This window comes from Heloderma suspectum, chromosome 3 (genome assembly GCF_057233095.1).
Source record: "Heloderma suspectum isolate Gila_16-S chromosome 3, 16-S_ref, whole genome shotgun sequence".
Classification (NCBI taxonomy): domain Eukaryota; kingdom Metazoa; phylum Chordata; class Lepidosauria; order Squamata; family Helodermatidae; genus Heloderma; species Heloderma suspectum.
In genome coordinates this window covers 322,581,280-322,594,464 of record NC_139460.1, presented here as the reverse complement: position 1 = coordinate 322,594,464, position 13,185 = coordinate 322,581,280, and the positions used below count along the sequence as shown (strand labels likewise).

The following is a 13,185-nucleotide window of genomic DNA, read 5'->3' as shown; positions in this document are numbered from 1 at the left end:
GTAAAATCTGTCACTGCTTCCATTTCTTCCCCTTCTATATGCCAGGAAGTGATGGGGCCAGATGCCATGATCTTCGTTTTTTTAATGTTGAGTTTCAAACCAGCTTTTGCACTCTCCTCTTTCACCCTCAACAAGAGGCTCTTTAGATCCTCTTCGCTTTCTGCCATTAGGGTGGTATCGTCTGCATATCGGAGGTTGTTGATAATTCTCCCAGCAATCTTAATTCCGACCTCTGATTCATCCAACCCGGCATTTCTCATGATGTACTCTGCATATAAGTTAAATAAGCAGGGTGACAATATGCAGCCTTGTCGTACTCCTTTCCCAATTTTGAACCAATCGGTTGTTCCATATCTGGTTCTTACTGTTGCTTCTTGACCCTCGTACAGGTTTCTCAGGAGACAGGTAAGGTGGTCTGGTACTCCCATCACTTTCAGAATTTGCCACAGTTTGTTGTGATCCACACAATCAAAGGCTTTAGCGTAGTCAATGAAGCAGAAATAGACGTTTTTCTGGAATTCTCTTGCTTTCTCCATGATGCAGCGAATGTTGGCGATTTGATCTCTAGTTCCTCTGCCTCTTCGAAACCCAGCTTGTACTTCCGGTAGTTCTCGGTTCGCATACTGCTGAAGCCTAGCTTGTAGGATTTTGAGCATCACCTTGCTGGCATGTGAAATGAGCGCAATTGTGCGGTAGTTTGAACACTCTTTGGCGTTGCCCTTCTTTGGAATTGGAATGTAAACTGACCTTTTCCAGTCTTGTGGCCACTGTTGAGTGTTCCAGATTTGTTGGCATATTGAATGCAGCACTTTAACAGCATCATCTTTTAGGATTTTAAATAGCTCGGCTGGAATACTGTCATCTCCGCTAGCTTTGTTGTTACTAATGCTTCCTAAGGCCCACTTGACTTCACTCTCTAGGATGTCCGGTTCAAGTTCAGTGACCGCACTATCATGGCTATCAGGGACATTCAGATCTTTCCTGTATAGTTCTTCTGTGTATTCTTGCCACCTCTTCTTAATCTCATCTGCTTCTGTTAGGTCCCTGCCTTCTTTGTCCTTTATCATGCCCGTCTTTGCACAAAACGTTCCCTTGAGATCTCCAATTTTCTTGAAGAGATCTCTAGTCTTTCCCATTCTACTGTTTTCCTCGATTTCTTTGCACTGTTCATTTAAGAAGGCCTTCTTGTCTCTCCTTGCTATTCTCTGGAACTCTGCATTCAGTTGGGTATATCTTCCCCTTTCTCCCTTGCTTTTCGCTTCCCTTCTTTCCTCAGCTACTTGTAAAGCCTCATCAGACAGCCACTTTGCTTTCTTGCATTTCTTTTTCTTTGGGATGGATTTCGTTGCTGCCTCCTTAACAATGTTACAGACCTCCGTCCATAGTTCCTCAGGCACTCTGTCTATCAGGTCTAATCCCTGAAATCTATTCCTCACCTCCACTGTATATTCATCAGGGATATGATTTAGGTCATACCTGAACGGTTTAGTGGTTTTCCCGACGTTCTTCAATTTAAGCCGAAATTTTGCAAGAAGCAGCTCATGATCTGAGCCACAGTCAGCTCCAGGTCTTGTTTTTACTGACTGTATGGAGCTTCTCCATCTTTGGCTGCAAAGGACATAATCAATCTGATTTCGATATTGACCATCTGGTGATGTCCATGTGTAGAGTCGCCTCTTGTGCTGTTGGAAAAGAGTGTTTGCTATGATCAGCATGTTCTCTTGGCAAAACTCTATTAGCTTTTGTCCTGCTTCATTTTGTACACCAAGGCCATGCCTGCCTGTTATCCTGGTGATTTCTTGACTTCCTACTTTAGCATTCCAATCCCCGATGATGAAGAGGACATCTTTTTTTGGTGTTAGTTCTAGAAGGTGTTGTAGGTCTTCATAGAACCGATCAACCTCAGCTTCTTCGGCCTCAGTGGTTGGGGCATAGACTTGAATTACTGTGATGTTGAATGGTTTGCCTTGGATTCGTACTGAGATCATTCTATCATTTTTAAGATTGTACCCCAGTACTGCTTTTCCCACCCTTTTGTTGACTATGAGTGCTACTCCATTTCTTCTAAGGGATTCTTGCCCACAATAGTAGATATGATAGTCACCTGAATTAAATTCGCCCATGCCTGTCCATTTTAGTTCGCTGATTCCCAAGATGTCGATGTTCAATCTTGCCATCTCATGTTTGACCACCTCCAGCTTACCTTGATTCATTGATCTGACATTCCAGGTTCCTAAACAATATTGTTCTTTACAGCATCGGATTTTCTTTTCACCACCAGACACATCCACAGCTGAGTGTCCTTTCGGGTTTGGCCCAGCCGCTTCACTCTTTCTGGCGCTACTTGGAAATACCCTCTGCTCTTCCCCAGTAGCATATTGGACACCTTCCGACCTGAGGGGCTCATCTTCCGGCGTCATCTCTTTTTGCCTTGTGATACGTTCCATGGGGTTTTCTTGGCAAGAATACTGGAGTGGGTTGCCATTTCCTTCTCCAGTGGACCACATTTTGTCAGAACTCTCTGCCATGACCTGTCCGTCTTGGGTGGCCCTGCACGGCATAGCTTATGGCTTCACTGAGTTACACAAGCCCCTTCACCACAACAAGGCAGTGATCCATGAAGGGGTACAAACCACTAGCTAAAACCAAATTCTTCCCTACAGGAATCAAGGGCAGATCTTACTTCCATTGCAGAAGTCTTTCTTACCTTGGATATCTGGATAAGCCAACATGAGGAGAAGTCCCCATTGTAGAGTAATAGCGGTTGACTCTGTTCCTGCGACAAAGAGGTCAAAAATACACTCAGATAGGTTCTCTTCGTTATAAGTAGAAGTGGGGTCATCCTTGTTCTGTTGTTGATAATAGAAAAGGAGAAATGTTGTTTAAAACCAAATACAGGTCACATTTGAATGTTTACTGGGCTTTGTGGGATGGGGACTCCTATCACAGTACCAAATTCTTTGTTTCACAGGTGAGCATGCAGAGAGGTCTTTGTAAAGAGCCATGGCCTGAAGAAGGAATCTAAAATAGGCATTAAAGGGCAGGACCTTAAAAGGATCCCTCTGATATCCTCCTAAAACTATGCACAATAAGACATCATAAAAAATGCTTTCTGAGCCAGCTCCTTCCCAAACCACTTTAGGAGGAGGATGCAAACACAATGCAGTCACCTACACAAATCCAGTGTGGGTTGGTGAGATTACCCTGCCATGGATATTTTGTTAGGAATATTGCAACGTTGTCTGCTAGGTACAGGAAGGGGGCAGTGTTGCAATTAGTTCATGGGAATTTGGGCATAGCTAGCCTTAGGATCTCTATAGCCTACAGTGTGGTTTCCTGCTGCTTCCCTCCCCCTCCCCCTCCCCCTCCCCCTCCCGCCCCCCATTACTGGAATCACACATGTTTGGTCTCTCTCTCCTGCCAGTGTAACGGAACACAAAATGGACTGGACAAACTCCTTTTGAGCCCTTATGCTGTACCTGCATTTATATGCAAGAATACTTATGAGTAAAGCTGTTTTCTTTCCTTCACTAAAGAAAGGAGTGGTCTCCTTTTGTTCTGAGATAGCCCTTGTGTGCATGTGGGACTGGTAAACGCTCATTGTGTTTTGCCTTTTTGTTTTGCTCTGCCAACTGCTGCTTTAACAGTGGGCAATACTAAACAATCCTATCATATTTAACCCATCCAGATCTTTTATTTATTTATTTATTATTATTAAATTTATTAATCGCCCATCTGGCTGGTCGCCCAGCCACTCTGGGCGATGTACAACATACCATAAAACAATTTAAAACAATAAAATTCTACCATAAATTTTTTTTAAAATACCCTAACCCACCCCAAATGCCTGCGTGAACAAACACGTTTTTAATGCATGACGGAAGCTCATTAAAGAGGGGGCATGGCGGAGTTCCCTAGGGAGGGAGTTCCACAGAGTGGGGGCCACCACAGAAAACGCCCTCTCCCTCGTCCCCACCAGTCTAGCTGTCCTGGCTGATGGGACAGAGAGAAGGCCATCCAAGGCTGATCTTGTTCAGTGACCTGTCTGGTGTTGCTGGAGGCGCTCCTTAAGATCTTGGCTGGGTGGGGTGCAGTGACAGCTTCTATCACTCCCTAGAAATTTGCACTCACCTCCGGGTGCCAGAGCCCCAAAGAAGAGCCTTGCGAGTCAGCTTCCCTTTTCCACCTCCACTGTCCTTCACGATCTAAGAGTTGCCTGTCTCACACAAGACTGCCATTTCTCCCTTACTGCCCCATATCCCTGGAATCCCGCGCCTCCAAATCCCACCTTTTGCCTCAAATCCCCAATACCCATTCCCTGCTGAAATTAAACCCAAGCCCCCGTCACTGGAACAATCCTATTTTCCTTCCCCATTTGCTCCTGCTTCCCCTCCCCTCTCTAGCACACTGATGGCAGCATAGGTAGAACAAATATTCCGCTTGAACCAGAGGAGCCTTAAGACAGATGTAAGGTGGCCGATAAGGGATGTGTCTTCACTTCGTATCAGGGTGAAAATATGTATGACTGCTGTTTTCTGATAAGGACATGCAGGGGAGAGCCGGCTGCAATTGGAAAGGAAAGAATACAGAAGTTCCCAAGGCTTTTGATTCAGAAATCAATCAATATAGAGCCAGTTATCACTGGAGTGAAAATCCTAGATTCAGATAGTGAGCAACAGCCAATCAGGACATGGTGACATTTCTGGGTTGTTACCAGAAGCAGAAGAGTTTGCTGTATCTTTGCTTTAAACAAAGAAAATACACAACAGAGACAGGGAATTTCATTTAGATTTTCTTCTTCTCTTTCCACTGCAACTTTTCTTCTTGGTGCTTTGGGGAGGTTTTCCTCCTTAGAGGAGAATCTATTTCCCTTTTGAATCTTCCTCTTAATTTTTTGCTGCTAAGCTTTATGACCGGCCCTGCCCTGCAGCTGGATGAAGCAAACTTCTTCAAGTGGCACCATGAAGCTGGGGAGTGGAGGGGGGGGAACATAAGAAGGGAGAAGTCTGTTGTCTGAATGGTGCAGCAAGACTGTTTGAAGCAGGGATGGGGCCATGTTTGTGGCCTTCCACATCTTGTTGGACTGCAACTCCTATCATCCCTCACTATTGGCTATGCAAGCTAAAGCTGATGGGAGTTGCAGTCCAATAACATCTGGAAGACCACATCTCCCCCAGCCCTCTGCTCAGGTAAGTGTCCTGAGGTAGCACTAAATACTCACTTTCTCTATTTGAAGTAGATAGAAATCAATGAAATCCTGCGGCTCACGTAGCGTCTGATATTCCTTATGCTTCTCTATCTCCTTCCTGGCAAACGAAAGCACCAGTTGTGCAGAGGACAAGGCCTTCTGCTGAGGCCCGGGGAGACGCATAATCAACCATGGGAGCAGTTCACCAAGCTACGGGGAAGGTGAAAGCAACATCCTGTCACTGTCGTGCGTAAGCCTGATAACACAGCCCATCAGCCCACTCCTTTGGATTATTTATTTCATTCTATACTCTCTGGGCAGTTCACAAAAATTAAAACCACAGGGTACAGCATAAAACAACATGAAAGCTTAAAGCTACAGTGTAAAAGTACAACCAGAATAAATCCTAGCAGCAATGCAGACATTTAAAATTCAGATTCAAAACAGCAGAGCCAAAAGACTAGAATGCTAAAATGATGGGGAAATAAAAGGTTTTCACCTGGCGCTGAAAGGAGTACAATGTAGGTCCCAGGCGAACCGCTCTAAGGAGCTCATTTCACAGCCGGGGGGCCACGGCAGAAAAGGCCTTCTCCCTGGTAGCCGCCCGCCACACTTCCTTTGGCAGGGGCTCCCGGAGAAGGACCCCTGAGGATGATCTTAGGGTCTGAGCAGGTAGATATAGCGGGAGGCAATCCTTCGGGTAACCTGGCCCCAAGCCATTTAGGGCTTTGAATGTTAATGCCAGCATTTTGAATCAGGACCGGACATGGACTGGCAGCCAGTGCAGCTGGAAAAGGACTGGCATAATGTGATCTTGTTAGCACTTTGATACAATGGTCTGGACTGTTCTTGAGGCTGCGGCTACACAGCTCTGGGTGCTCCTGGGTTCAGATGCCAGGTGGCAGCTGTGACCAGGAGTAGTTCTTCTGTACTCCATTGGTTTGCCTGTTGCAGTCCTTTTCTAGAGCAGCCAGACCTAGGCTCCGTCATTCATGCCTTAGACATCTAATCCATGTTAGGTTGCTGTGACTGATGCTACATGGGACTGCATTAGAAGATGGTCCAGGATGGTATGTCGTGCTTTGCCCCAAAGCATATACTGGGCTGTGTATGTACTGCTTTGGCCACACACTGTTTGCTTGTGCACAATAATGTGCATGCTGCACTCACACAGTGTGCGTGCGCACACACACACGCACACACCGCCAGAAGGAAAGCAGATACAGAAAGGAAAAGCTACCTACACAAGTGGGGGGATAATGCCAACACTAGCTACCTCAACCCAACAGAAGATTCAAGTTTTTTGTTTTTTTTATAAGAATATAGATGAAGAGTTGAAAAATGGGAAGGGAAGGAAGAGCAATTGCGAAGGGGGGCAAGCAAGGAAACAAACTGGAGCTTAACAAGAGAGAAATTTGGGGGGAAATGTGTGTGTGTGTGTGTGTGTGTGTAGATTAGGTAGGTAGATAGAAATAATTTAGAAGAAGGATTTAAGGGGAAGAGAAGGCTAAGAAATTGATTGAGAAGGGCTGGGTAGGTACCGGGAACCGCTGCACTACAACAATCCAATAATAAAGAACTCTCCTCCTCCTACCAACTCTTTCTCTCTCTGGGAAACAAAAGCAGAATCTCCTGTTATATACTACAACCCCGCCTCCACCGCTGTGATTGGAGACTGCTGGGTTACAAGTTCAGCCCTATTGGCAGCTACAGATGTCGCTTGCCAAGGCTCAGTTCCCCCCTCCAAATTCCTCCTCTCCCCCTCCCTAATCTTAAACAAATTGTTACATTTCCCAGACAGGCTGTCTGTCCTTCAGAATCATCTGGATCAGGCCAAAGCAATTCGGATCGATCTGACCCGCTTCAAACCGCTTTGGACCGATCCGGATCAAATTCAGATCCAGTCCAATTCGGTCTGAATCACATCGCTTCGGTTCGGAATTCGTACCTGGAACCGGAACAGAAGTGGTGCACAGCTCTAGTAAATTGCCTGTAACTTTGTTATCTTTTAGCAAAATTGGATGACATTTGGAAGCAGTACTGCCTATTCTGAGACAATGAAGCCTGCCAAATTTTAGTTCAGGGGGTTTTGTGCAAGGGCAGCCTTCAGAGCAGGGCGCGTGGACATGTGGCCATCCAGATAGTTGGAGAGCCTGGTGTGACTTACAGCAGAGTTACTATATACAAAGAAAGCATGGTAACACCACATTTATTGTTGGAGGGAATAAACGTAGGCCAGGGCCAATCTAGAAGAAGTTCACATCAACGTACGTTAGTGCTTTTATACACATCGCCAAAGGAGGCTATCTAGCACTGGTCAACTACAAGCACCCCGTAAAGCTGAGTGTGAGGGTAAGTAAGCTTGTGGAGTTGTTCCTGTTATCCAACAGTTGGTCTACAAGTCTCAGTAGCTCTGGCCGGTGACCATGCTGGCTGCAGCTGATAGAGTCCCACAAGATCTAGTGGGCCACAGGTCCCTCAGCCCTGCTTTAGAGTTTGGGGGATGGAAAATGGTCTGTCTTCCCCTCCTTTGTTTCGTGGACAGAGAGGAGCAAGGATTGGGAAAGGAGTACGACAAGGCTGCATATTGTCACCCTGCTTATTTAATTTATATGCAGAGTACATCATGAGAAACGCCGGGTTGGATGAATCACAGGTCGGAATTAAGATTGCCGGGAGAATTATCAACAACCTCCGATATGCAGACAATACCACCCTAATGGCAGAAAACGAAGAGGATCTAAAGAGCCTCTTGTTGAGGGTGAAAGTGGAGAGTGCAAAAGCTGGTTTGAAACTCAACATTAAAAAAACTAAGATCATGGCATCTGGCCCCATCACTTCCTGGCATATGGAAGGGGAAGAAATGGAAGCAGTGACAGATTTTATTTTCTCGGGCTCCAAGATCACCGCAGACAGTGACTGTAGCCATGAAATTAAAAGATGCTTGCTCCTTGGGAGGAAAGCTATGGCAAACCTAGACAGCATAGTAGGAAGCAGAGACATCACCTTGCCGACAAAGGTCCATCTAATCAAAGCTATGGTTTTCCCAGTAGTAATGTATGGCTGTGAGAGCGGGACTATAAGGAAGGCTGAGCGCCGAAGAATTGATGCTTTCGAACTGTGGTGCTGGAGAAGACTCTTACGAGTCCCCTGGACTGCAAGGAGGTCCAATCAGTCAATCCTAAAGGAAATCAACCCTGACTGCTCCTTGGAAGGACAGATACTGAAGCTGAAGCTCAAATATTTTGGCCACCTAATGCGAAGAGAAAACTCTCTGGAAAAGACCCTGATGCTGGGAAAGACTGAAGGCAAAAGGAGAAGGGGACGGCAGAGGATGAGACAGCTAGATAGCATCACCGATGCAATGAATATGGACTTGAGCACGCTCTGGGAGACAGCGCAGGACAGGAAGGCCTGGCGTGCTATGGTTCATGGGGTCACGAAGAGTCGGACACGACTGAACGACTGAACAACAACTCCCTTGACTACATCCAGCATTCTAACTACCGTAATGGTTCTGTGAATGCTGATTTCAGGCTAGGGCCACTATTTGACCCTGTAGGAAAGAATAGACAACTCACAGCGTGAATGAAAGTGCTTCCATATTTTAGAGTACAGTCAACGGCTTCTATGATTTTCTGGAACGTTTCGTCTTCAAGAGAAAATCGGTATCCAAAAGACAACACACATATCACCCTGGAGACTGCATTCATGATGGGCAACAGAGGATCAAGTGGCTCTCCTGCAAATGAAGTGATTCACAGCCATATTAGTACTATTCTGCTTCGCCCGTGAATACCAAGAGTGGGATTTCATGCTGGAGTTGGGGGGGGGGAAATGTTGGGATGGACCACAATCTATTTTTAGATTAGAATTCAAGTCAAACTAAAAATGCAGGAAATTCTATTTCAAAATGTACATAAACATTTTTGCACAATGGGATACATGCCTGCATCATCTCCTAATCTGACATACCCTTTGCACGTGCAAAAGTCTCCACAAGCTGATGGGCTTCCTCTGCGATTTGGCGCTCCATGCCTTCCTTCCCCAGTCCCAGCTTTCGCATAGTAACGACACCAAACCGTCTCTGCTGTTTCCAGGTGTGACCGTTTGAAAGTACAAGACCTGAGGCCGTAAGGAATCAGCGAGAAAGCAAAAGAAAAAAGAAAACAAAGTTAACAACTGTTTAGGTTTCCAGCATAGAAAATGCCAAATCTGGAGCCATTCTTGCCTGTGCGTCCAAGAGCTGCCCTTTTCCCCCGCACCCCCAAACCCTAACTACTGGAAGGCTTTTGGAAGACTGGCTACTAGTATGGTGTTATTTCTCTGAAACTGCCAAGCACTGTATTTCTTAGAAACTGTCTACGAGGCTCTCATTCACTTTCACCTTTTAGCACTGAAACATTTGGGGCAGTTTCATGCAACACATTTCCCCTCCACCATGCTGCAACGTACAGTGTGACACAAAAGTGCCTCGCCAGATAGCACTACGGATTATGAGCGCTGTGGGGAAACTGGTATCATGTTACACTAGCAATTCCTGCAACGACGACTAAGGGCATAATCCTAGGGGGATAGTTGGCTGCTTCCGAACTCAGAGGCTACAGGCTACCTAATGCAGGGTGGGTGGAGCGTGGAAGGGATCCTCTCCTCTGTGCTACATCTGCCCTGCGTTTGTGGCTAGGTGGCTGATTTCAGCTGTCTAGCTAGGGTGCCTCAGAGCAATGGGGGGGGGGGAGGCCAGACAGTGCACAAGAAGGGTCACAACTGCGCTTCCACTGCCCCCTCCCCGCCCCCAGGGATGCCCCCTTTTTGGCTGCTCCACACTGCTCTTCCGAGCACGGAGCCAGGGACAAACCACGCCCACAAGCCGGCAGGGGAGGGGGCGGGGAGCTGGTTTTCTGGGAACGGACCTCAGAGCACTGGATCCGACGTCAGTTTCCAGAAAACAAAAAATCCCATGGCCGTCTAGAAGCTGTCTGGTGACCTAAATGTGCAGGCATCACAAATACACAAGTATTCCCAGATCATTAAACACCAGAATATACCTGTCTCAGAACCCTGACGGTGCTGTTTCCCAGTCAGATGCACACTGTCATTCTGAAGACATGACGGCACACCTTATGTGTGATGTACACACATTAGATTATTTACACTGCTGTTTCCTACATGAATGATATAGTGTGGAGCTATTCTCAGTTATCGTGCAGGAGAACAGAAAGCAACTCACTCCTCTTCAGTCAGAAGCAAAAGCGTGACTCCCATTCAGAGAACATGCCTCGGTCAAGCCTTTGCTCTGTCTTTGGCCTGAAAGCAGTGTTCCCCAGCACTGCTGGACCACCCATTAAAACCAATTCTCTTAAGAACGTCAGAGCCATGCTGGATCAGACCAAGGGTCCATCCAGTCCAGCATTCTGCTCACACAAGGGCCAGCCAGTCCTGTGGGAAGCCCCAAGCAGGACGTGAGTGGAATAGCGCCCTCCTGGACACGTTCCCAGCAACTGGGATACACAGGCATCTTGCCTCTGATACTAGAGGTAATATGTAGCCATCAGTCTTAGTAGAGATTGATGGTCTCATCCTCTTTGAATTTGTCTAATCCCCTTTTAAAGGAATCCAAATTGGTGGCCATCACTACATCCTGTGGTAGCGAATTCCATAGTTTAACTATGCTCTGCGTGAAGAAGCCCTTCCTTTTCTCTGTCCTAAATCTCCCATCAATCAGCTTCATGGGATGACCCCAGGTTCTAGTATTATGGGGGGGGGGGAGAATGTCTCCCTATCCACTTTCTCCACACCATGCATAATGTTGTCCACCTCATCATGTCTCCCCTGACCCTTTTTCTAAGCTAAGCAGTCCCAGATATTGTAACTCCAGCCCCTTGATCCTTTTAGTGGCCCTTTTCTACACCTTTTCCAACTCTACAATAGCCTTTTAAAAGATGCAGTTACCAGGACTGTATACAGTATTCCAGGTGTGGTCGCCCAATAGATTTGTAGAAGGGCAGGATGATACTGGCTATTTTATTTTCATTTCCTTTCCTAATTATGCCTAATATGGAATTTGCCTTTTTTCACAGCAGCCACACACTGGGGCAACATTTTCATTGCGCTGTCCACCACAACCCCAAGATCTCTTTCTTGGTCAGTCACTGCTAGCTCAGATCCCAACAGCATATATGTGAAGTTGAGATTTTTTGCTTCCATCTGGATCACTTTACACCTGCTTACTTTGAACCACATTTCCCATTTTGATGCCCATTCTCCCAGTTTGGAGAGATCCTTTTGGAATGCTTCACAGTCCCTTCTTGTTTTAAGTTAACCACCCTAAACAATTTGGTGTCATCAGTAAATGCGGCCACCTCACCACTCCTAATTCCAGAACATTTTTGAATAAATTGAGAAGTATTGGTCCCAATACAGATCCCTGTGGGACGTCACTGTTTACAACCCTCCGGAGGAATAATTTTCCATTTATTCCTACTCTCTGCTTTCTGTTCTTTGATCAGTTTATCAATCTATGAGAGGGCATTAACAATCTCAGGTATGCAGATGATAGCACTTTGATGGCTGAAAGTGAGGAGGAACTGAGGAACCTTATGACGAAGGTGAAAGAAGAAAGTGCAAAAGCTGGGTTGCAGTTAAACCTCAAAAAAACCAAGATTATGGCAACCAGCTTGATTGATAACTGGCAAATAGAGGGAGAAAACGTGGAGGCAGTGACAGACTTTGTCTTTCCAGGCGCAAAGATTACTGTAGACGCTGACTGCAGCCAGGAAATCAGAAGGCGTTTACTTCTTGGGAGGACAGCAATGACAAATCTTGATAAAATAGTGAAGAGCAGAGACATCACACTGACAACAAAGGTCCGCATAGTTAAAGCAGTGGTATTCCCTGTAGTAACCTATGGCTGCGAGAGCTGGACCATAAGGAAGGCTGAGCAAAGGAAGATGGATGCTTTTGAACTGTGGTGCTGGAGGAAAATTCTGAGAGTGCCTTGGACTGCAAGAAGATCAAACCAGTCCATACTCCAGGAAATCAAGCCAGACTGCTCACTTGAGGGAATGATCTTAAAGGCAAGACTGAAGTACTTTGGCCACATAATGAGAAGACAGGATAGCCTGGAGAAGATGCTGATGCTAGGGAAAGTGGAAGGCCAAAGGAAGAGGGACCGATCAGGGGCAAGATGGATGGATGATATTCTGGAGGTGACGGACTCGACCTTGGGGGAGCTGGGGGTGATGACGGCCGACAGGAAGCTCTGAGCACACTGGGGCTGCCAGCTCACTACAGGATAATAGGTATGTTTCCTTACTCATTCTGCACCCCTGCATGGGATGCAAATGGGGCATCTGAGGAGCGGGGTTCTGGGCTTCTCCACGGTCTGAAATGAGGACAAGGACAGATAAGTGATTGCTGTAGTGACTAGGTGTGTGCGAAACACTTACCCCATTCCAGCCAGCAGTCTGCGGTGCAAGGGAGGCGATCTGTCCCTCCCCCCCGGAATCCTCCCCAGCTGGCTCTGCTCTGCGGCAAGGCCGCAGAGCTGCCATCTAGGGCCCGCCACAGCCGGACTTCTGGCTGCTGCCGCGCTGCGGTTGCAAATGGTGGCCGCTATGTCGGCTGCCGTTTGCATCCCTGCCAAGCCATGATAGGTTACGTAAGTATCTACGTAGCCTATCACAGCAAAAGGCAGGGACGCAAATGGTGGCAGGTACACCATTTGCACCCCTGCTCTTTGCTGTAATAGGCTACGTAAGTATCTACGTAGCCTATCACGGCTTGGCGGGGATGCAAATGGCGGCCGGCATAGCAGCTGCCATTTGCGGCCGCAGCCTGGCAGCGGCCAGAAAACAACCCGGAGCCGCCGGAGCTGCCGGAGCTGCCGCCAGAGCCAAGTAGGTCCGTTCTGGGGGGGATTTCAGGGGGTGGCAGGGGGTAGTCCGTTCTGCCATGGACTCCGGGGGGGCGGATTCTAAAGAATCCGGCCTCACTGG

At 47.0% G+C, this 13,185-nt stretch overlaps 1 protein-coding gene across 1 annotated transcript in view; it reads right to left on the bottom strand.

Annotated features, from left to right (window-relative positions):
- Positions 1 to 13,185, bottom strand: part of LOC146351726 (cytochrome P450 2J4-like) — a 37,652-nt gene that overhangs the window by 14,687 nt on the left and 9,780 nt on the right. Inside the window, exons 3-6 of the mRNA XM_084847691.1 lie at positions 9,164 to 9,313; positions 8,770 to 8,930; positions 5,222 to 5,398; positions 2,708 to 2,849 (exon numbers count right to left, since the gene is read on the bottom strand). Coding sequence (XP_084703817.1) covers positions 2,708 to 2,849; positions 5,222 to 5,398; positions 8,770 to 8,930; positions 9,164 to 9,313 — 630 coding nt within the window. The remainder of the gene's footprint in view (positions 1 to 2,707; positions 2,850 to 5,221; positions 5,399 to 8,769; positions 8,931 to 9,163; positions 9,314 to 13,185) is intronic.